The sequence below is a fragment of the Leopardus geoffroyi genome, chromosome A2, assembly GCF_018350155.1.
Source record: "Leopardus geoffroyi isolate Oge1 chromosome A2, O.geoffroyi_Oge1_pat1.0, whole genome shotgun sequence".
Classification (NCBI taxonomy): Eukaryota; Metazoa; Chordata; class Mammalia; order Carnivora; family Felidae; genus Leopardus; species Leopardus geoffroyi.
The window spans coordinates 7,114,225-7,136,111 of NC_059331.1; the positions used below are offsets into that span (position 1 = coordinate 7,114,225).

The 21,887-nt window shown below is 39.0% G+C and overlaps 2 protein-coding genes across 2 annotated transcripts; both read right to left on the minus strand.

Moving 5' to 3' along the window:
- Positions 1-1,843: 1,843 nt before the first annotated feature.
- Positions 1,844-6,012, minus strand: LOC123604894 (putative gustatory receptor clone PTE01). The gene is made up of 2 exons (XM_045491047.1): positions 5,990-6,012; positions 1,844-2,750 (listed from the first exon to the last, which is right to left on the minus strand). The coding sequence occupies exons 1-2, from the start codon at positions 6,010-6,012 to the stop codon at positions 1,844-1,846; spliced, it is 930 nt and encodes a 309-aa protein (XP_045347003.1).
- Positions 6,013-10,354: 4,342 nt separating this feature from the next.
- Positions 10,355-11,347, minus strand: LOC123607360 (putative gustatory receptor clone PTE01). Its single transcript, XM_045496531.1, has one exon. It carries the CDS (start codon positions 11,345-11,347, stop codon positions 10,355-10,357), a length of 993 nt encoding a protein of 330 aa, XP_045352487.1.
- Between the last annotated feature and the right edge of the window lie 10,540 nt (positions 11,348-21,887).

The window sequence follows — 21,887 nt, forward strand, 5'->3', positions numbered from 1 at the left end:
TTAACTTTCAGGGTTCGGTCAAGAAAAAAAATCAATGGATTATTTTAATAAAGAGAATTAAGTGTAGGTGGTTGAGTAAATAGCTACTTCAGGACAAAGCAAAAGATGGGAAAATGTGGTGACAGATGGAAGCCAATAAATACCAAGGGCTTAGGGTTTTTAGAGGTAGGAGTGAACTTTACTTAATTTTAGAGTGTAATATAATTTGCTGACCATTATTAAAAATATGTAACAACTGGGGCGCCTGGGTGGCGCAGTCGGTTGAGGGTCCGACTTCAGCCAGGTCACCAACTCGCGGTCTGTGAGTTCGAGCCCCGCGTCAGGCTCTGGGCTGATGGCTCAGAGCCTGGAGCCTGTTTCCGATTCTGTGTCTCCCTCTCTCTCTGCCCCTCCCCCGTTCATGCTCTGTCTCTCTCTGTCCCAAAAATAAATAAACGTTGAAAAAAAAAATATGTAACAACTCATTTTTCATTTTTTTAATGTTTGTTTATTTTTGAGAGAGATAGAGACAGAGCATGAGTGGGGAGAGGGGGAGAGAGAGGGGGATACACAGAATCCAAAGCAGTCTCCAGACTGAGCTGTCAGCATAGAGCCCAATGCAGGGCTTGAACTCATGAACTGTGAGATCATGACCTGAGCCGAAGTTGGGACACTCAACCGAGTCACCCAGGCGCCCCCAAATTATGCAACAACTCTTAACTGTAGAGAACAGACTGAGGGTTGCTGGAGGGGCGGTGGGTGGGGGGATGGGCTAGATGGATGATGGGTACTAAGGAGGGCACTTGTTGTGATGAATCACCGAATTCTACACCTGAAACTAATATTGCACTATACATTAACTAACTGGAATTTAAGTAAAATTTTGGAGAAAGGAAAAAAAAAATATATATATATATATGGAAAACAAAGCAGGGATTTCAAGAGACCCACTCTAGCATTACAAGATAAGTATAGAAGGATGAGTTTGGAGCAGAAAGAGTTAACAACCAGCACAAAGGAAAAGCTTATAGTGTTGAAGGACAATATATTTGAAGAAATCCATTGCTTCGAGCTACAGTACGTTTTTTATAACTTAGCCTTTTGAGCTTGATATCTTTAGCAACTCACAGCTAAACCATCTTGGGTGCTTTTTAAAAAATCCTCATACCCAGACACACACCTGTCCAACTAAATCAGAATCTCTGGTGATGAGACTCAGTCATCATTAGTTAATAAAACTTCTCAGTGTATTCTATAAAATCCATGATTGGGGGCTGCCTGGGTGGCTCAGTCGGTTAAGTGTCCAACTTCAGCTCAGGTCATGATCTCACCATTCATGAGTTTGACCCCACATTGGGCTCCGCACTGACAGTGCAGAGGCTGCTTGGGATTCTATCTCCCTCTGTCTGTTCCTCCTCCACTTGTGTGCTCGTGTTCTCTCTCTCTGTCAAAATAAATAAACTTAAAAAAAAATCCAAGATTGAGGACCAGTAATGGCTATTTAGACATTACCTGGATAAATAGCTTTGACAGATGCAAAATTTGTATGGAAAATAAACAGAAACCATGGGAAAGGATATAAATTTTAAGTATATAAAAGGAAGAATGCACCCTGGATACCAGGGTCATTGAGGAGAACTTCTCATGCATTCATTATGATGTACAAAGCGTCCCAGAATACTCCTCCAATCCAATTAAAAACAAATTTTAAAAAATAGTATTCACGTATGAAACATGAAGAGGAATGAAAACCATGAGACTTAAAAAATAATGGGGCCCAGAAAGCAGTATTTGCTGATCTACATGTTTGGTTTGGCTGATTTTTTCAACACACACTTCAAAAAGGAATGCACACATACTGAGATTAACCTATTCTTCTGAGTGACCTCCATAGGGCACTCTTGATGTCCCTGTTCCTCAAGCTGTAAATGAAGGGGTTCAGCATGGGGGTGACTACGGTGTACACAACTGAGGCCACCATATCCTTCCTGGGAGAAGGCAACAGTGCTGATCCAAGGTATACTCCAATAGCCGTTCCATAAAATAAGCAAACAACTGACAGGTGAGAGCCACAGGTGGAGAAGGCTTTGTACTTCCCACTTGTTGATGGGATTCTCAGAATGGAAGAAACAATTTTATAGTAAGAGAAAAAGATCCCTGACATAGGGAGAAAGCCAGAGATGACACCAACAAAATACATGACTACGTTATTGGTGAAAGTGTCAGAGCAGGCAAGGTTGAGGAGTTGAGAAGGGTCACAGAAGAAATTAGAAATTTCCACATCCTTGAAACAGGTAAGTTGCAACACGATTAAATTGTGCAACTGGGAGTCCAAAAGGCTAACACAAAAGGACACCAAAACTAAGAAGCCACAGAGATGTGGGTTCATGATGACTGAGTAGTGTAGAGGATGACAGATGGCCACAAATCGGTCATATGCCATTGCAGTCAGAAACATACCATCCATACATCCAAAAAGGATCAAAAAAGACATCTGAGTCAGGCAGCCCACATAGGAGATGACTCTGCTCTGAGTTTGGATGTCCACAATCATCTTAGGGACAGTGGTGGAGATGAATCCAATGTCAGCCAAGGACAGGTTGGAGAGGAAGAAGTACATAGGGGTTTGGAGATGAGAGTCAGAACTGACAACCAGGATGATGAGCAGGTTTCCAAGCACACTGACCAGGTACATGGACAGGAAGAGCCCAAAGAGGAGGGGCTGCAGTCCTGGATTATCTGAGAGTCCCGTGAGGAAGAATTCTGAGATACTTGTTAGATTTTGTTCTATGTAGCTTTGACACCTTTAGAAAACAAAAAGAGGGTTGGAGAAAGGAAACAAGTAAATGGGCATCCAGCACTGTGTCCATGTTGTATATTCAAGCAATTCACAAGTAAAATGTTCATACTTGTAGACATACACCCTAGTGCCTTTAGAAATATTTTTCAATGACACATCCCATTTCTTAGAACTCTTTCCTCATTGGTTTCACATTATTCACCTCTCTATATACACATTTACTTTAGAGAAATTCAACTGGAGTGTCAGAGGAGCAAGAACATAAGCGGTAATAAACCATGATCACAGTAAACAAGCCTACTTCTTTAAGAGAAACCACAGAATAAGACAAAAATCACTCTAATTTAAAGAGATGGAGATGCAGTTAAATATATCTTTCTTTACTCAAATGCAATGCTAGATATTCTCTTCATTTAGAGTATTCATAAACACCCCATGAGAGGCAGGACTGTGTGATTTCGATTCTGTATTAAAGTTCAATATTCATAATCAGAAAATATTTTGTTAGTTATATTCATGAGTTTTATCATTTTTTTATTTTCTTTCTTCTCTCCTTCATGGAGGTAAGCAATGATTTGATGTTGGTTGTCTTTTAAAAGTCATTTAATATGTAATTTCTATCCTTGGCTTTGGTGGACTTCAAATTTTGAAAAACACAGTTAAGTATGTATAATCATCCAACATTGATGACTATGAAGATAGTTTCTTCTTTGTTTCTGTGAACAATGGAAAGGTTTACCCTACATTTAACATAGATTTTTAAATTTTTGATGGCTCCCCTGTGCCAAAAATGTATAGACTCCAGGGATTCAGAAATAAATGAGACTTGGTTGTTTCTCTCCATATGTGAAAGATATACTTGTGTAAACAAAAGTAAAATGTACTGTTAGAACTGTAGGGAAATCATAACCTCAGGTCATCAGATATTTAAGTCCAATGACATGATAGTTAACCTTATCATTATTAGTAATAAAAATTCTAAAATTTAATTTGCCCTTACTTTATGCACTCATCACATACTTATTGCATAGAGGGCATCCTTTGTTTGTTTAATCTTTTTTCAGTTGAGTTGTACCAATTAGGGATCAACTTAGACAACAATTCTAAGTCTCAGAGATACCAAGAACTTGACCTATAACACACTAATAATAAGTGGAGCAGACAGGATTCAAAATTAAATTGTTATTCTCTGAGTCCCATGAACTTCCTTGTCTCTATAATTTCTGAAAGTTTTCAACAGAGGTACAGAGATTTTAACTATAGGTACATCTGAGACATATTTTTTAACTGTTTTCAGTTTCCTAAATAGAAATAGACCCAAGACTCTGACTTTGTCTCCTTTTGTGGTTGAGTAGGCTTATTATAAGAATGGTAGAGGAAGTGGACAGTTGAAGGGAAATCCAGGAACAGGGGCAGACAGAGAGAGAGAGAGAGAAAGAGAGAGAGATCTCCCCTGAAGAACTGTGTGCCAACTCTCTAAGATCATTGCCTGTGATCTCAGCCATTCTTCCCATAGTTGATGCAGGAAGTTGACTGCTCTCCAACTGTGGTCTACCAGAAACCCCTAAAGGGAAGAACAAGAAGTCTCTGCCAGGACTGACAAGGAAGTGAAATGACCATTTTGGGTTGTCGGGGGGGGGGGGGTGGAATACTGGTCTGATGTTCAGATTCAAACATGGCATCAACCCTTTCTGACTTATGACCTGGTACAAGTTACATAAAATTCTGTTCTCCTTGGGGCGCCTGGGTGGCTCAGTCGGTTGGGTGACCAACTTCGGCTCAGGTCATGATCTCGCAGTCCATGAGTTCGAGCCCCGCGTCGGGCTCTGTGCTGACCGCTCAGAGCCTGGAGCCTGTTTCAGATTCTGTGTCTCCCTCTCTCTCTGCCCCTCCCCTGTTCATGCTCTGTCTCTTTCTGTCTCAAAAATAAATAAACGTAAAAAAAAAAAAAAACATTAAAAAAAATTCTGTTCTCCTTTCTCCTTATATAAAATAATAATAATGTGTGCATTTATCATTTGGGACAACTTATGCAGGTGAAATCAAACAAGATACATAAAATACATATCTCAGAGCCTGGCACTTAGGAAGCCCCCAGTAAAAGCACACTATGTTGTGGTTAATGGTTAATGTCATCCTCCTCCTTGTAATCATCATAATCTCCTTCATGATCATTTTGGAGTAGCTTAGGAAAAGGCTAGAGAGATCCATCTGCGGCTATATGGCGGGGCAGATGTCAACAAGAGCCAGAACCAGTGAGAGTGGAAGCAGAACTGTTTTTTAATTTTTTTTAATGTTTATTTTTGAAAGAGAGAGACAGAGTGCAAGTGGGGAGGGGCAGAGACAGAGGGAGACAGAATCTGAAGCAGGGTCCAGGCTTGGAGCAGTCAGCTCAGAGCCCGACTTGGGGCTTGAACCAAGAATTGCAAGATCATGACCTGAGCTGAAGTTGGATGCTTAACCGACAGACTCACCCAGGTGCCCCAGAAGAACTCTTAATGAGAATTCTCACACCTCCACCAGAACCAAGAAAATAAATTTCACGGGGCTCTCATCTGAAGGTTTATATACTGATGCCCTCCCATCTGTCTATCCCAAGCGTCATCATATTTGTGTTGTTGAGGAAAAAATGTTCCTGATGGTCCCTCCTCCAATCACTGTCCCCTTCAGCACTTACTGGGCGGGAATGCATCTCTGCTGGAGCATGATGGAGGAGTACAGGTCTCCTGTCGGGTGTATGATGAAAGTTCACAGTCCCTCCTCAGGACAGGCAGGAAGACAGACTTGGCTGGGACCTTCTTATACAGATGCCCACAAGGGGAGGAGACACAGGTATGGAGCCACTGTATTAGAACTGTCAAACTAAACAGCTGGAGGCACCTGCCAATTATTTACAACTGTATGACTTTGGAGGCTCAATACACAAAGCTTATAATTAGCCAATTGGTCCATGTTGTCCCGATCTCTAAGGACTTGCTAATGTTAATAGAAGAGAAAGGGGAACAAATGAGTATCTTTAGAAGGGTCTAGGTCCTTCCTCTCCTCTGGAAGAAGTACAGCTCTACTCCTTGCTTCTTACTTCCAAGTTGTAGGATCTTAACATAAAATTCAGACTTTATTTTCAATTGAATCACTCAATATGAGATTTTGATATCTGTAAATCCATTATATATGAATCATGAAATCTAGGCAGAATTAGGTCTTCTATACAGAGAATGTGATACTATTTCCATTTTCTCAGTCAATAGTTGCCTTTCTCTTTTATTTTTTTATTTACGTTTATTTTTGAGATAGACAGAGAGTGAGCAGGGGAGGAGCAGTCAGGGAGACACAGAATCTGAAGCAGGCTTCAGGTTCTGAGCTGTCAGCGCAGAGCCTGGTGGGGGGCTTGAACCCACAACAGTGAGATCATGACCTGAACTGAAGTCAGACGCTTAACTGGCTGAGCCACCCAGGTGCCCCAGTTAATAGTTGTCTCTAAAGATAACTTCTTATTTTCATTTTTTAGCTCTTACTTGGGTCAGCATTTTTTTTAAGTTGTTTTTTTTTTTTTTTTTGAGAGAAAAAGAGAGAGAGAAAGCACATGTGGGGGGAGGGGCAGAAAGAAGGAGAGGCAGAATCTCAAGCAGGCTTCACACCATGAGCACAGAGCCTGATGTGGGGTTTGAACTCACAAACTGTGAGGTCATGATCTGAGCCAAGATCAAGAGTGGGTCACTTAACTGACTGAGCCACCCAGGTGCCCCAGGTTGGCATTTTATATGTTGGAGATTCACAGGGTTATTTTTATTTTTTTGCTAATTTGAATGAGACTTTAGTTCTCTTTTTTTCTCTCTCTCTCTAATTGAGTTACACTGATATATTAGGAAACTATTGATTCTTACATATTTATTTGGTAACTGATATTTTACTTCAATACTTTAGAGAGCCTCTCATAATGTTATAATCAAGGTGTTGGCCAAGGCTGTTATCATCTCAAGTCTTGACAGGCAGAAACCCATTTACAAGCTCATTCATGGGCCATTGATAGGATTCACATGTTTGTAGGCTGTTGGCCAAAGAATTCCCTAAGTTCCTTCACACTCAGGCCTCTTGATGGGGCAGTTCATAACATGGCAATTGGGTTCCATCAACATGATCAACTGAAAGAGTGAGAGAGAGGCGGTAGGAAGAAATCTTTTTTTTTTCACCCTATTCCCAAAAGTGACTTCCCAACATTTCTTCCACTTTCTCATTGTTGGAAGTGAGTCGCTATGTCTATTTCACACTCAGGGGGAGGGAAATACACAAGAACCAGAAAACCAGGAGTTGGGGATCATTGGAAGCATCTCAAGTACTGCTTATCACGCAAGTCTCATCCTCCGTAAGAACTTTGTGCTCCAAGCACTTCAAGACTCAGGTCATTTCTGTCTGCTTTCCAGTATAGTCCCGAATTTGTCACACAACAAAAATTCCTAGGAGACACACTGGCAAATGGGTAGAACGTGTTCTCCATTGGGCACTTCTGCAGACCCCACTTTACTGCTTCTGGTCATGCCATCTCAAGTAGACTCCTTGGTTTCTGTTGCACCATGAGAGCCCCTCCACCAACTTTAAGCCAACCTGCAGCTATTCCATGGCCAAATTTAACAAATATCCCCAGCGGTTCTGATTTCTGCCAACTAGAGAGGAATCAACTCACTCTAGAATCTATTTTCTTTAGATTTCTGTGTTCTCAGCTTTTAAAGACATAAATAAACTGTGGTTTTGGTTTACCTGTTGTTGTTTTTTCTAGTGGATAAAGTGAGATGTATGTGGATAGTGGGATGTAACCTTCTAAATTCCCTCTAAGCATCCTTCCTGACTCAGAGATCTCTCTGCTGAGGAATATGGAGATTAGTTTGTCATTAAGTGATATGAAGAAAACTTTAGGGTATACCCAAGCAAATTGGATACTGGAAAGAATGCTATTTACCTGTGTGTGGATAAATGACAGAAGGTATTTTTAGGGGAGAGCACATGACAGATAAGTAGAGGTAGATATGAGAGGGAGAGGTGGCGTGTTAAGGCATTTAGAATAGTTAGCCCATAGAAAAACTGTGTTATTAAACTGAAGTTATTTCAGAGTAGGGTGTATAAAGACATTAGTAGGGGGAAAGGATACTAGGGTCATGATAAAGATGAATTTATAGGACACAGAATAGGAAAACCAAAGGCATTTATGTTTGTGTAGTAAAATGTGATATGTGCTTTCTTCTTTTCCAGTTTCCAATTCCCGCTGCCATGATGAGTAGTGGCCAAATGGCAAGTAGGCAGAAGAAATGTATTGGAGAAGGAGAAGGTGAGTATTGGGGCCTTTTAATATTTGGGCAGGAGCAAAAATATTATTAAACTGAAGTCAGCATAGTGGGTAGAGGAGATGAGATATTAGTGTCACTGCCAAAGATGAGTATAGAGGACATGATATATCCAACAAAGGGGTCAATTTCCAAAATATGTAAAGAAATTATACAACTTAACACCCAAAAAAATTTTTTCAATTAAAAATGGGCATTTTTCCAAAGAAGACATAAGATGACCAACAAACACATGAAAGTATGCTGACCATCACTAATCATCAGGGAAATGCAAATTACTTGATACCTGTCAGAAGGGCTAAAATCAAAAACATAAGAAGTAACAAGTATTATTGAGGACGTGGAGAAAAAGGAAACCTCCTGCACTGTTTGTGGGAATGCAAATTGGAGCAATCACTGTGGAAAACCGTATTCTAAAAATAGCATTGCCATACGATCCAGCAAGTCTACTACTGGGTATTTACCCAAAGAAAATGAAAACACTAATTTGAAAAGATATTTGCATGCCCAAATACATATCAAAACCACAATGAGATATCTCACACCTTTCAGAATTGCTAAAATTAACGACGCAGGAAACAACAGATGTTGGTGAGGATGTGGAGAAAGGGCAACACTTTTCCACTGTTGGTGGGAATGCAAACTGGTTCAGCCACTCTATGGAGGTTCCTCAAAAAATCAAAATAGAACTACCCTATGACCCAGCAATTGCATGACTAGGTATTTATCCATAGGATACAAAAATGCTGATTTGAAGGGGCACATGCATCCCAGTGTATAGCAGTGCTATCAACAATAGCCAAATTATGGAAAAACCCCAAATATCCATAGACTGATGAATGGATAAAGAAGGTGTGGTATGTATAAACAATGGAATATTACTTGGCAATCAATAAGAATGAAATCTTGCCATTTGCGACAACGTGGATGGAAATAGAGCAAAATAGGTCAGTCAGAGAGAGACAAATATCATATGATTTCACTCATGTGTGGAATTTAAGAAACAAAGGAGATGAACATAGGGGAAGGGAAGGAAAAATAAAATAAGATAAAAACAGAGAGGGAGGCAACCCATAAGAGATTCTTAAGTGCAGAGAACAAACTGAGACTTGCTGGAGGGGAGGTGGGTAGGGAGATGGGCTATATGGGTGATGGGTATTAAGGAGGGCACTTGTTGGGATGGACACTGGGTGTTATATGTAAGTGACAAATCACTAAATTCTACTCCTAAAACCAATACTACACAATATGTTAACTAACTTGAATTTAAATTAATTAGTTAATTTTAAAAAATATATTTGCACCCCTCTGTTTGTTGCAGTATTATTTATAATAGCCAAGGTATAGAAGCAACTCAAATGTCCATCAACAGATGAATGGATAAAGAAGATCTGGTATATTTATATACAATGGAATATTATTCAGCCATAAAAAAGGCAGTGTAATCTTGCCATTTCCAACAACATGGATGGACCTACGGGGTTTAATGTTAAGTGAAATAAGTCAAAACAAATACCATATGAATTTACCCATATGTGGAATTTAAGAAACAAAACAAATGAACAAACAAAAACATGAACAAGAAAACAGACTTTTAAATACAGAGAACAAACTGGTGATTGCCAGAGGAGAGACGGGTGAGAGGATGGGTGAAATAGATAAAGGGGATTAAGAGTACACTTATCACAATAAGCACTGAGTAATGTATGAATTGTTGAATAATTATAATGTACACCTGAAACTAATATAACACTGTATGTTAATTATACTTGAATATAAATGAAAGAAAGAAAGGATAAATGGGATAAATGAATGAATGAATGAATGTCAAGTTTGACAACCAGTGACATGAATCCTCCCACATAACCTGATTGGAAAAATGAGAAATCTGTATGGAAAATACACAAGAACTGTGGGGGAAATGTGATTTAAATGTATAAAAAGAGAACCTCTCATCTTTCTGGGATGCTTGGATCACCAATGCTAAAGCACAGAATCTCCACAGATATAATAGGATTCAGTCATGCAATGATTATGATATACAAAGGACCCCAGAATATTTTCTCTGTCCCATTGAAGACATATGAAAAAAAGCAATATGGAAATGTTCAGCAAGGAGAGGGGTGAAAGCCATGACAGCTAAAAAAATGATATGGTGAGAGAGGTAGGATTTGCAAGTCTAGGTTAGTTTTGCTGCATTTTCCTACCTACACTCCAAATGGACAGCACAGTATTGAGATTAGATTGTTTTGCTGAGGAGCCTCTGCATGGCCCTTTGGATGTCCCTGTTCCTCAGGCTGTAGATGAAAGGGTTCAACATGGGGGTGACCACAGTATACACCACTGAGGCCACTGCACCCTTCCTGGGGGAAGTTGACACAGCTGAACTGAGATACACCCCGAGTCCTGTTCCATAAAATAAGCAAACAACTGACAGGTGAGAGCCACAGGTGGAGAAGGCTTTGTACTTCCCACCTGTTGATGGGATTCTCAGAATGGAAGAAACAATTTTATAGTAAGAGAAAAAGATCCCTGAGATAGGGAGAAAGCCAGAGATGACACCAACAAAATACATGACTATGTTATTGGTGAAAGTGTCAGAACAGGCAAGGTTGAGGAGTTGAGAAGGATCACAGAAGAAATGAGAAATTTCCACATCCTTGAAGTAGGTAAGTTGTAACACGATCGAATTGTGCATCTGGGAGACCAAAACGCTGATGAAAAGTGATGCCAAAACCAACAAGCCACAGAGGCGAAGGTTCATGATGACCAAGGAGCGCAGGGGGTGACAGATTGCCACAAACCGGTCATATGCCATCACAGCCAGGAGGAGACTATCCAAACATCCAAAAAGCATAAAAAAAGACATCTGAGTCAGGCAGCCCACATACGAGATGACTCTGCTCTGAGTTTGGATGTCCACAATCATCTTGGGGACGGTAGTAGAGGTGAAACCGATGTCAGCCAATGACAGGTTGGAGAGGAAAAAGTACATGGGGGTGTGGAGGTGGGGGTCAGAGCTGATGGCCAGGATGATGAGCAGGTTCCCGAGCACGCTGACCAGGTACATAGACAGGAACAGCCCAAAGAGGAGGGGCTGCAGTTCTAGATCATCTGAGAGTCCCGTGAGGAAGAATTCTGAAACCCTTGTTAGATTTTGTGGTTCTATGTACCTTGGACACCTTTTGAAAAAGAAAAGAAGGTTGGAGAAAGTAAACAAGTCAATGGGCATTCAGCACTGTGTCCATATTGTGTATTCAAGCAGTTCACAAGGAAAATATTCACACTTAGGATCATACACTCCAGTACCTTCAACAATATTTCTGTGCCTAAAATTCAATTGTCTTAGAACTGTTTCCTCACTCGTTTCTCTGTTATTCTTTCTTTCTCTCTCTTTTTTAAATTTTAGACAGAGTCCACAGGAGTGGAGGAGAGGGGCAGAGGGAGTGGGATTGAGAATCCAGGGTTCCATCTCATGACCCTGGGACCATGATCTGAGCAGAAATCAAGTCAGCCACTCAAACAACTGAGCCATCCAGATACCCTCTTCCTACACACACTTTAAAGATACTCAGCTGAAGAATGTTAGAGGAGCAAGAACATTCAGAGATAAATGATAAATCCATGATCACCATAAAATACTCTTTTAAAGAAATATATTGAATAAGAAACATTCTTCTCCCTTTAAGGAAAAAATTATTCTAATTAAAGGGCACTTAGAAGCATCCTATTTTATTCAAATAAGTGCAAGAAATTCTCGTTAGAATATTGATAAACTGTGTAATTGCTAGAATTACATTCTGACATTCTAAATTAAAGTCAAATATTTACAATCAGAAAGTTTTTCAAAGTGTATTAATTTTCTTCAAAGCTTTCATCACTGTCTGGTTTTCTGACTTTTCTCCTCAATGGAAATATGTGTTCACTCAAATATGTGGGTTGTCTCCTTAAAGTCTTTTCAAATATAGGGGTGCCTGTTGGCTCAGTCGGTTAAACGTCCAACTCCTGATTTCGGTCATGATCTCATGGTTCATGGGTTCAAGCCCTGTGTTGGACTCTATGCTGACAGCACAAAGCTTGCTTAAAATTCTCTCTCTCTCTCTCTCAAAATAAATAAATTTGAACGTCTTTTCAAATATAACTCTTAACTGTAGGCTTCAAATTTTGATAAACATATTTTAAATAAATGCACAAAATCATGCATCATCAGTGACCCCATAGATGGCATTCATGTACAATGCAGCTCTCAATCATTAAACTATAAATAACTTTTTTTTTTCAACGTTTATTTATTTTTGGGACAGAGAGAGACAGAGCATGAATGGGGGAGGGGCAGAGAGAGAGGGAGACACAGAATCGGAAACAGGCTCCAGGCTCTGCGCCATCAGCCCAGAGCCTGACGTGGGGCTCGAACTCACGGACTGCGAGATCGTGACCTGGCTGAAGTCGGACGCTTAACCGACTGCGCCACCCAGGTGCCCCTAAACTATAAATAACTTTTAAAAAATACTGTCATCCTATCTCATTTTATCCAGGATTATATATAAACACTACACAATCTCAGGGAAATTGACACTGGTGTTTGACACTGCTCTTTGGGGTGTTTTTTGTTTGTTTGTTTGTTTTTGTTTTGTTTTTTTGGTCTGCATTTTGTAGTGCTTTGGTATTAGTACAAGTGCTTACAGGTATTTCTAACCCTAAACATTTAGAAGGGCTGCTTCTTTTTATATTTTTAAAATATTTTTTACTTTTTTGTGAATTTTTTGTTCCATTTTACTTTCATCATTTCATTTTATTCTATTTTATTGTATTCATTTTTTAAATTTTCAAACATTTTCCTTTTTTTCCCTTTATTTTCTTTCCCTTCTTCCTCTATTCTATCAAGCCTCTTTCAACAACCAGACCAAAACAACCTAGGACCTAGCATCCTTTATTTGATTTTTTTGTGTTGTTTTTAATTTAAAATTTTTATTTTATTAATTCTTTTTCTTTTTCCAAAATGACAAAACAAAGGAATTCACCCCAAAAGAAAGGATAGGAAGAAATGACAGCTGGGGACTTAATCGATATATATACAAGCAAGATGTCTGAACAAGAATTTAGAATCACGATAATAAGGACACTAGCTGGGGGTGAAAACAGATTAGAATACCTTCCTGCAGAGATAAAAGAAATAAAAGCCAGTCAGGATGAAATAAAAATATCATAACTGAGCTGCAGTTTCCAATGGATGCCATGGCAGCAAGGATGCATGAAGTAGAACAGTGAATCAGTGACATAGAGGACAAACTTATCAATAATTATGAAGCAGGAAATAAGAGGGTAACTAAGGCAAAAGAGCATAATATAAGAATTAGAGAACTCAGCGATTCATTAAAAAGGAATAACATCAGAATCATAGGGGTCCCAAAAGATGAAGAGACAGTAAAAGGGGTAGAAAATTTATGTGAGCAAATCATAGCAGAAAACTTTCCTAACCTGGGGAAGACACAGACATCAAAATCCAGGACACGCAGAGAACTCCCATTAGATTCAAAAACCGACCATCAACAAAGCACATCATAGTCAAATTCACAAAGTACACAGACAAGGAAAGAACCAAGAAAGCAGCAAGGGGAAAAAAAAGTCCTTAACCTACAAGGGAAGACAGATGAGGTTCATAGCAGACCTATCCACAGAAACTTGGCAGACCAGAAAGGAGTGGCAGGATATATTCAATGTTCTGAGTCAGAAAAATATGCAGCCAAGAATTCTTCATCCAGCAAGACTCTAATTTAAAACAGGAGAGATAGGGGCGCCTGGGTGGCGCAGTCGGTTAAGCGTCCGACTTCAGCCAGGTCACGATCTCGCGGTCCGTGAGTTCGAGCCCTGCGTCAGGCTCTGGGCTGATGGCTCGGAGCCTGGAGCCTGTTTCCGATTCTGTGTCTCCCTCTCTCTCTGACCCTCCCCCGTTCATGCTCTGTCTCTCTCTGTCTCAAAAATAAATAAAAACATTAAAAAAAATTTTTTTTTAAATAAAACAGGAGAGATAAAAAGTTTCCCAGACAAACAAAAACTAAAGGAGTTCGTGACCACTAAACCAGCACTGCAAGAAATTTTAAGGGGGACTCTCTGAGGCAAGAAAAGATGAAAGACAACAAAAAAGACCAAAAGCAACAAAGACTAGAAAGGAGCAGAGAACGCCACCAGAAACTCCCAACTCTACAGGCAACACAATGGCAATAAATTCACATCTTTCAGTACTCACTCTAAATGTCAATGAACTAAATGCTCCAATAAAAGACGTAGAGTAACTGAATGGATAAGAAAACAAGATCCATCTATATGCTGTTTACAAGACACCCATTTTAGACCTAAAGACACCTTCAGATTGAAAGTAAAGGGATGGAGAACCATCTATCATGCTAATGGTCACCAAAAGGAAGCTGGTAGCCATACTTATATCAGACAATCTGGATTTTAAAATAAAGACTATAACAAGAGATGAAGAAGGACATTATATCATAATTAAGGGGACTATCCACCAAGATGACCAAACAGTTGTAAACACCTATGACCCCAACGTGAAGCGCCCAAATATATAAATCAATTAATCATGGACATACAGAAACTCATTGATAATACCATAATAGTAGGGGACTTCAACACCTCACTTACAGCAATGGACAGATATCTAAACAGAAAATGAACAAGGAAACAATGGCTTTGAATGACACACTGGACCAGATGGACTTAACAGATATATTCAGAACATTTCATCCTAAAGCAGGGGAATATACATTCTTCTGCAGTGCACATGGAACATTCTCCAGAATAGATCACATACTGGGACACAAATCAGCCCTCAACAAGTACAAAAGGATCGAGATCACACTGCATATTTTCAGACCACAAAGCTATAAAACTCAAAATCAACCACAAGAAAATATTTGAAAAGATAACAAACACTTGTAGACTGAAGAACATCCTAGTAAAGAATGAATGGGCTAACCAAGAAATTAAAAGGTAGATGGAAGTCAATGAAAATGATAACACCACAGCCTAAAACCTCTGGGATGCAGCAAAGGCAGTCATAAGAGGGAAGTATATAGCAATCCAGGCTTTCCTAAAGAAAGAAAGGTCTCAGATATACAACCTAACCTTACACCTTAAAGAGCTGGAAAAAGAACAGCAAATAAAACTCAAAACCAGCAGGAGACAGGAAATGATAAAGATTAGAGCAGAAATCAATGCTATTGAAACCAAAAAACCAGTACAACAGATCAACAAAACCAGAAGCTGATTCTTTGAAAGAATTCACAAAATTGATAACCTTCTAGCAAGTTTGATCAAAAAGAAAAAGGAAAGGACCCAAATAAATAAAATCAAGAATGAAAGAGGAGTGGGGCGCCTGGGTGGCGCAGTCAGTTGAGCGTCCGACTTCAGCCAGGTCACGATCTCGCGGTCCGTGAGTTCGAGCCCCGCGTTGGGCTCTGGGCTGATGGCTCAGAGCCTGGAGCCTGTTTCCGATTCTGTGTCTCCCTCTCTCTCTGCCCCTCCCCCGTTCATGCTCTGTCTCTCTCTGTCCCAAAAATAAATAAACGTTGAAAAAAAAAAATTAAAAAAAAAAAAAGAATGAAAGAGGAGAGATCACAACCAACACAGCAGAAATAAAAACAGTAATAAGAAAGTATTGTGAGTAATTATACGCCAATAAAATGGGCAATCTGGAAGAAATGGAAAAATTCCTAGAAACATATAAACTACCACAACTGAAACAGGAAGAAATAGAAAATTTTAACAGACCATAACCAGTAAAAACCATCAAATTAGTAATCAAATATCTCCCAAAAAACAAAAGTCCAAGGCCAGATGGCTTTCCAGGGTAATTCCACCAAACATGTAGAGTTAACACTTACTATTTTGAAGCTGTTCCAAAAAATTGAAATCAAAGGGAATCTTCCAAACTCATTCTATGAAGCCAGCATTACCTTGACTCCAAAACCAGACAAAGACCCCCTATAAAAAGGAGAACTACAGATCCATTTCCTGATGAACATCCTCAACAAGATACTAGCCAACTGGATCCAACAATATATTCAAAGAATTTTTCACCAACCAAGTGGGATTTATACCTGGGTTGCAGGACTGGTTCAATATCTGCAAAACAATCAATGTGATACATCATATCAGTAAAAGAAAGCATAAGAACCACATGATCCTCTCAATAGATGCAGAGAAAGCATTTGACCAAATACAGCATTCTTTCTTGATAAAAACCCTCAAGAAAGTAGGGATAGAAGGATCATACCTCGAGATCATAAAAGCCATATATGAGAGAACAACTGCTAATATCATCCTCAATGGGAAAAAACTGAGAGCTTTCCCCCTAAGGTCAGGAACACGACAGGGATGTCCACTCTCGCCACTGTTATTCAACATAGTATTGGAAGTCTTAGCCTCAGCAATCAGACAACACAAAGAAATAAAAGGCATCCAAATTGGCCAGGAGGAGGTCAAACTTTCACTCTTTGCAGATGACATGATACTCTATATGGAAAACCCAAAAAATTCCACAAAAAAACTGCTATAATTGGCCCATGAATTTGCAAAGTCTCAGGATATAAAATCAATGCACAGAAATTGCTTGCATTCCTGTACACCAATAATGAAGCAACAGAAAGAGAAATCAAGGAATCGATCTCATTTACAATTGCACCAAAAACCATAAAATACCTTGGAATACACCTAACCAAAGAGGTGAAGAACCTATACACTGAAAACTATAGAAAGTTTATGAAAGAAATTGAAGAAGACACCAAAAAATGGAAAAACATTCCATGCTCATGGATTGGAAGAACAAATATTGTTAAAATGTCAATACTACACAAAGCAATCTACATAGTCAATGTAATCCCTATCAAAATAATACCAGCATTCTTCACAGAGCTAGAAGAAACAATCCTAAAATTTGTAGGGAACCACAAAAGACCCTGAATAGCCAAAGAAATCCTGAAAGAGAAAACCAAACCTGGAGACATCACAATCCTGGACTTTAAGCTGTATTACAAAGCTGCAATCATCAAGACAGTATGGTACTGGCACAAGAACAGACACTCAGATCAATGGAACAGAATAGAGAACCCAGAAATGGACCCACAAACATATGGCCAACTAATCTTTGACAAAGCAGGAAAGAATACCCAATGGAATAAAGACAGTCTCTTCAGCAAGTGGCACTGGGAAAACTGGACAGCAACATGCAGAAAAATGAACTTGGGCCACTTTCTTACACCAGACACAAAAAGAAACTCAAAATGGATGAAAGACCTAAATGGAAGACAGGCAGCTATCAAAATCCTTGAGAAGAAAGCAGGCAAAAACCTCTTTGACCTCAGCCGCAGCAACTTCTTACTCAACACGTCTCTGGAGGCAAGGGAAACAAAAGCAAAAATGAACTATTGGGACCTCATCCAGATAAAAAGCTTCTGCACGGCAAAGGAAACAATCAGCAAAACTAAAAGGCAACTGACAGAATGGGAGAAGATATTTGCAAATGACATAACACATATACGGTTAGTATACAAAATCTACAAAGGACTTCTCAAACTCAACACCCAAAAACAACTAATCCAGTGAATAAATGGCCAAGAGACATGAATAGACACTTTTCCAAAGACATCCAGATGACTGACAGACACATGAAAAAATGCTCAACATCACTCATCATCAGGGAAATACAAATCAAAACCACAATGAGATACCACCTCACACCTGTCAGAATGGCTAACATTAACAACTCAGGCAACAACAGATGTTGGTGAGGATGCGGAGAAAGAGGATCTCTTTTGCACTGCTGGTGGGAATGCAAACTGGTGCAAGCCACTCTGGAAAACAGTATGGAGGTTCCTCAAAAAATTAAAAATAGAATTACCCTATGACCCAGCAATTGTACTACTAGGTGTATATCCGAGGGATACAGGTGTGCTGTTTCAAAGGGGCACGGGCACCCCAATGTTTATAGCAGCACTATTGACAACAGCCAAAGTATGGAAAGAGACCAAATGTCCATTGATGGATGAATGGATAAAGAAGATGTGGTGTGTGTGTGTGTGTGTGTGTGTGTGTGTGTGTGTGTGTATGTATATATATGTATATATGTATGTATACACACACACACACACACACACACACAATGGAATATTACTTGGCAACCAAAAAGAATGAAATCTTGCCATTTGCAACTATGTGGATGGAACTAGAGGTTGTTATACTAAGCAAACTAACTCAGAGAAAGACAAATATCATATGACTTCACTTGTAAGTGAAATTTAAGATACAAAACAGATGGACATAAGAGAAGGGAAGCAAAAATAATATAAAAACAGGGAGGGGGACAAACCATAAGAGACTCTTAAATACGGAGAAAGAACTGAGGGTTGTTGGATGGGCTGTGGGGGGGCAGGGATGGGTTAATGGGTAAGGGGTATTAAGGAAGACACGTGTTGGGATGAGCACTGGATGTTATACATAGGGGATGAATCACTGGAATCTACTCCTGAAATCATTATTGCACTACATGCTAACTTGGATGTAAATTAGAAATAAATAAATAAATAAACAAACAAATAAATAAATAATATAAATAAATGAATAAATGAATAAATAAATTCCTGCAGAATCTAATTGCCCTGCACACCTGCCCCCAAAGCAACCACTGTCATCAATTAGGTGAGTATATTTTCTGTCGGTGTTTCCATAATGTTAGTTCTTATTTACATATTTACAAACTTTTCTTGAAAATTTACCTAAACAGTATATTACTACATACATTGCATCTAAAGTGTTCTTGTTTACTACATTGTGTTTAAATCTAGATATAATACTTTAAGTGATACATAGTACTATCCGAGGAATTAACTTCATTTTATTTGTCAATTCCTTATTTCAATAACTCTATGAAAATCCTTTTTGCATATCATGCAGGTGAGAATTTCTATATGACATGTGCATGGAAAATAGTTGTTTGTGTTGTAAAAATCAGTGCAATTCCAATTTCACTATTTATTGCCTACATTTGTTTTCCCAGTAGAAAAATTAGTTGGTACAACTATATGCTATTATTAAGGTATAGAATCAGGAGCACCTGGGTAGCTCAGTTGGTTAAGCATCTGACTTTGACTCAGGTCATGATCTTGTGGTTTGTGAGTTCGAGCCCTGCGGTGGCTCTGTGCTGACAGCTCGGACCCTGGAGCCTGCTTTGGATTCTGTGTCTCCTCCTCTCTGTGCCCCTCCCATGCTCATGCTCTGTATCTCTCTGTCTCTCAATAATAAATAAACATTTAAAAAAATTTTTTAAAGGTATAGAATCAGAAATATTTCTCAAGTATCTAATAATAGTCATTCTGTGATAGCTCCATTTAAATATTCACATTTTATGTAGGGAATATATTTCCATATCTCAGATTTTCAAAATCTGCATTACTATTCATTACTATTCATAGGAAATCCTATAATCCACTATATTAGTGCTGTAAGTACTCCCCAAAACCACAGTAACCTAATTCACAGAAATATGTGTAAATCCCTCAACCTCTCTGTGTTGAACTCTCTTCTCTGGAAATGGAGAGGATAAGAGCCATCTCCAGAGATGTGTGGCATTTAAAGGAAGAGGAACTTAATAAATATTTGGTCACTTTGTACCCAGAATTTGAATCATTATTGTAATAGTGGGTTTCTTGATGAAATGCAATCCTATGCACATTTGAATCACCTTTTACTTGATTATATGGAGAAAATCTGAAGGCTCTCTTCTCAAGGTGCTAGGAATCTTAAAATGTGTCTAAGCTGACACAGTAAAATTTATCTTCCCCTTCTCATTCTGCCTTTTCTTTTTGATACTTACGAAAATCACTGTAATGATTTCTTAGTAACTGAATGTTGTAGATGCTATTAAATATAAAATAATAGATCCTATTGAAAGTTTATGACATGGATACAAACAAGTGGTATTTTTTCTTATCCCTTGTCCTATGGGATGTCCCCAGGATGGATGAAGGGTCAAGCAGGAAAGCAGCAGTTTGTGCAAGCCATACTGACTATGCTTCGTTCCTGTGACTCAAAGAAGGGTCTATTCAATATTTAACATATTTGAGGGTTTCGTTGTTGTTGCCTACTCTGGGACAAAGGTAATATAAGTTCTGGAGAATCAGAAATGAATGTGACTCAGTTATTCCCTTCCAAGTACTGAATACTTGTACAGGGACAAAAATTGAAATTTTTATTAGTATCCATTGAAAATCAATCAGATCACAGGATATTTGGGTTGAATGGTATAATAAAGCTTGGTATTAACAATATTAATCAACATTATCAATAATAATATCTAAATCTTTTGCCCTTACTATATGGATCCATCACATATTTAACGACATTGTTAGTATTCATTATCTATTTAGTCCTTACTCGGTGGAGTAGTATCAACTAGGAATCTATTCAGATGACAATTTTTAGGCTCAGAGATACTAAGGACTTGCTCTAGGTCACTAGATAATAAGTAGAGAACATAGGACTTAAAATTATACTATGAATGGGGCACCTGGGTGGCTCAGTTGGTTCAGTGTCTGACTTCAGCTCAGGTCATGATCTTGATGTTCGTGAGTTCAAGTCCCACATTGAGCTTTCTGCTGTCAATGCAGAGCTTGATTTGGATCTTCTGTCTCCCTATCTCTCTGCCCCTTCCCTGGTTCTTCTCTCTCTCTCTCTCAAAAATAAATAAACATTAAAAGAAAAAAAAAAGAAATGCAGATTTCCAGCAATCTTTGTTATAAAAAAATTATATTATGGTTCTGAGGCACATGCATTTTACTTCTTCACTCTGTTAAAACTCAGAAACTTTAAAGCAGGGATCCACAGGTCTTCACAATAACACATCTATTGTACATCTTTTAATAATTTCTGGCTTCCGGATTGTGGATAGAAACTGAGACATTGACGTTATGTCTCCCTTTGAAATGGAGAAGGGCTAAATTATAAGCATGGAGTAGGAGGGGCACCTGGGTGGCCCAGTCAGTTAAGAGTCTGACTTTTGATTTTGGCTCAGGTCATGATCTCATGGTCATAGGATCGAGTCCTATGGCCAACTCCACTCTGGGCACGGAGTCTGCTTAAGATTCTTTCTGCCCCTCTTCCCCACTTGCAATCTCTGAAAGAGAGAGAGAGAGAGAGAGAGAGAGAGAAAGAAAGAGAAAAGAAAAAAGAAAGAAGAAAAAAAGAAAAGAAAGAAAGAAAAGAAGAAAGAAAGAAAGAAAGAAAGAAAGAAAAGAAAAGAAAAAAGAAAGAAAGAAAGAAAGAAAGAAAGAAAGAAAGAAAGAAAAGAAAGAAGAAAAAAGAAAAGAAACAAAAAGAAGAAAAGAAAGAAAGAAAGAAAGAAAGAAAGAAAGAAAGAAAGAAAGAAAAAAGAAAAGAAAAGAAAAGAAGAAAGAAATAAAGAGAGAATGGAGGAGGAAGTGGACAACTGAGGCAAAGTCCAGGAGCCAGGGCCAGAGAAAGACCTACCCTAAGCTGTACTGTCATGAGCCAGCTCTTTCTGTGATCTGGGCCAGCGATCTCAGACACCCTCCCTATAGATGATACACCAACGGCTCACCACTGTGGTTTACCAGTTACCTCCAAATAGAAGAGCACAGTGAGCAGAGAGTATATGGGTGGAATGACCAGAGAAGTGAAGTGGTTGGTTGCGTTGGCAAGGAGAGAATACTGGCCAGGGGCACTGTGTCTGGAGACAGACCGTT

What these genes read in the sequence shown, in the direction of transcription:
- LOC123604894 (XM_045491047.1), bottom strand. Translation starts at nt 6,012, where the DNA reads ATGGAAATAGTATCACATTCTCT. An exon ending in GAAATAGTATCACATTCTCT is followed by an intron (nt 2,751 to 5,989) that starts GTATAGAAGACC and finishes AAATCTAACAAG; the next exon opens with TATCTCAGAATTCTTCCTCA.
- LOC123607360 (XM_045496531.1), bottom strand. Translation starts at nt 11,347, where the DNA reads ATGCCCATTGACTTGTTTACTTTCTCCAACCTTCTTTTCTTTTTCAAA.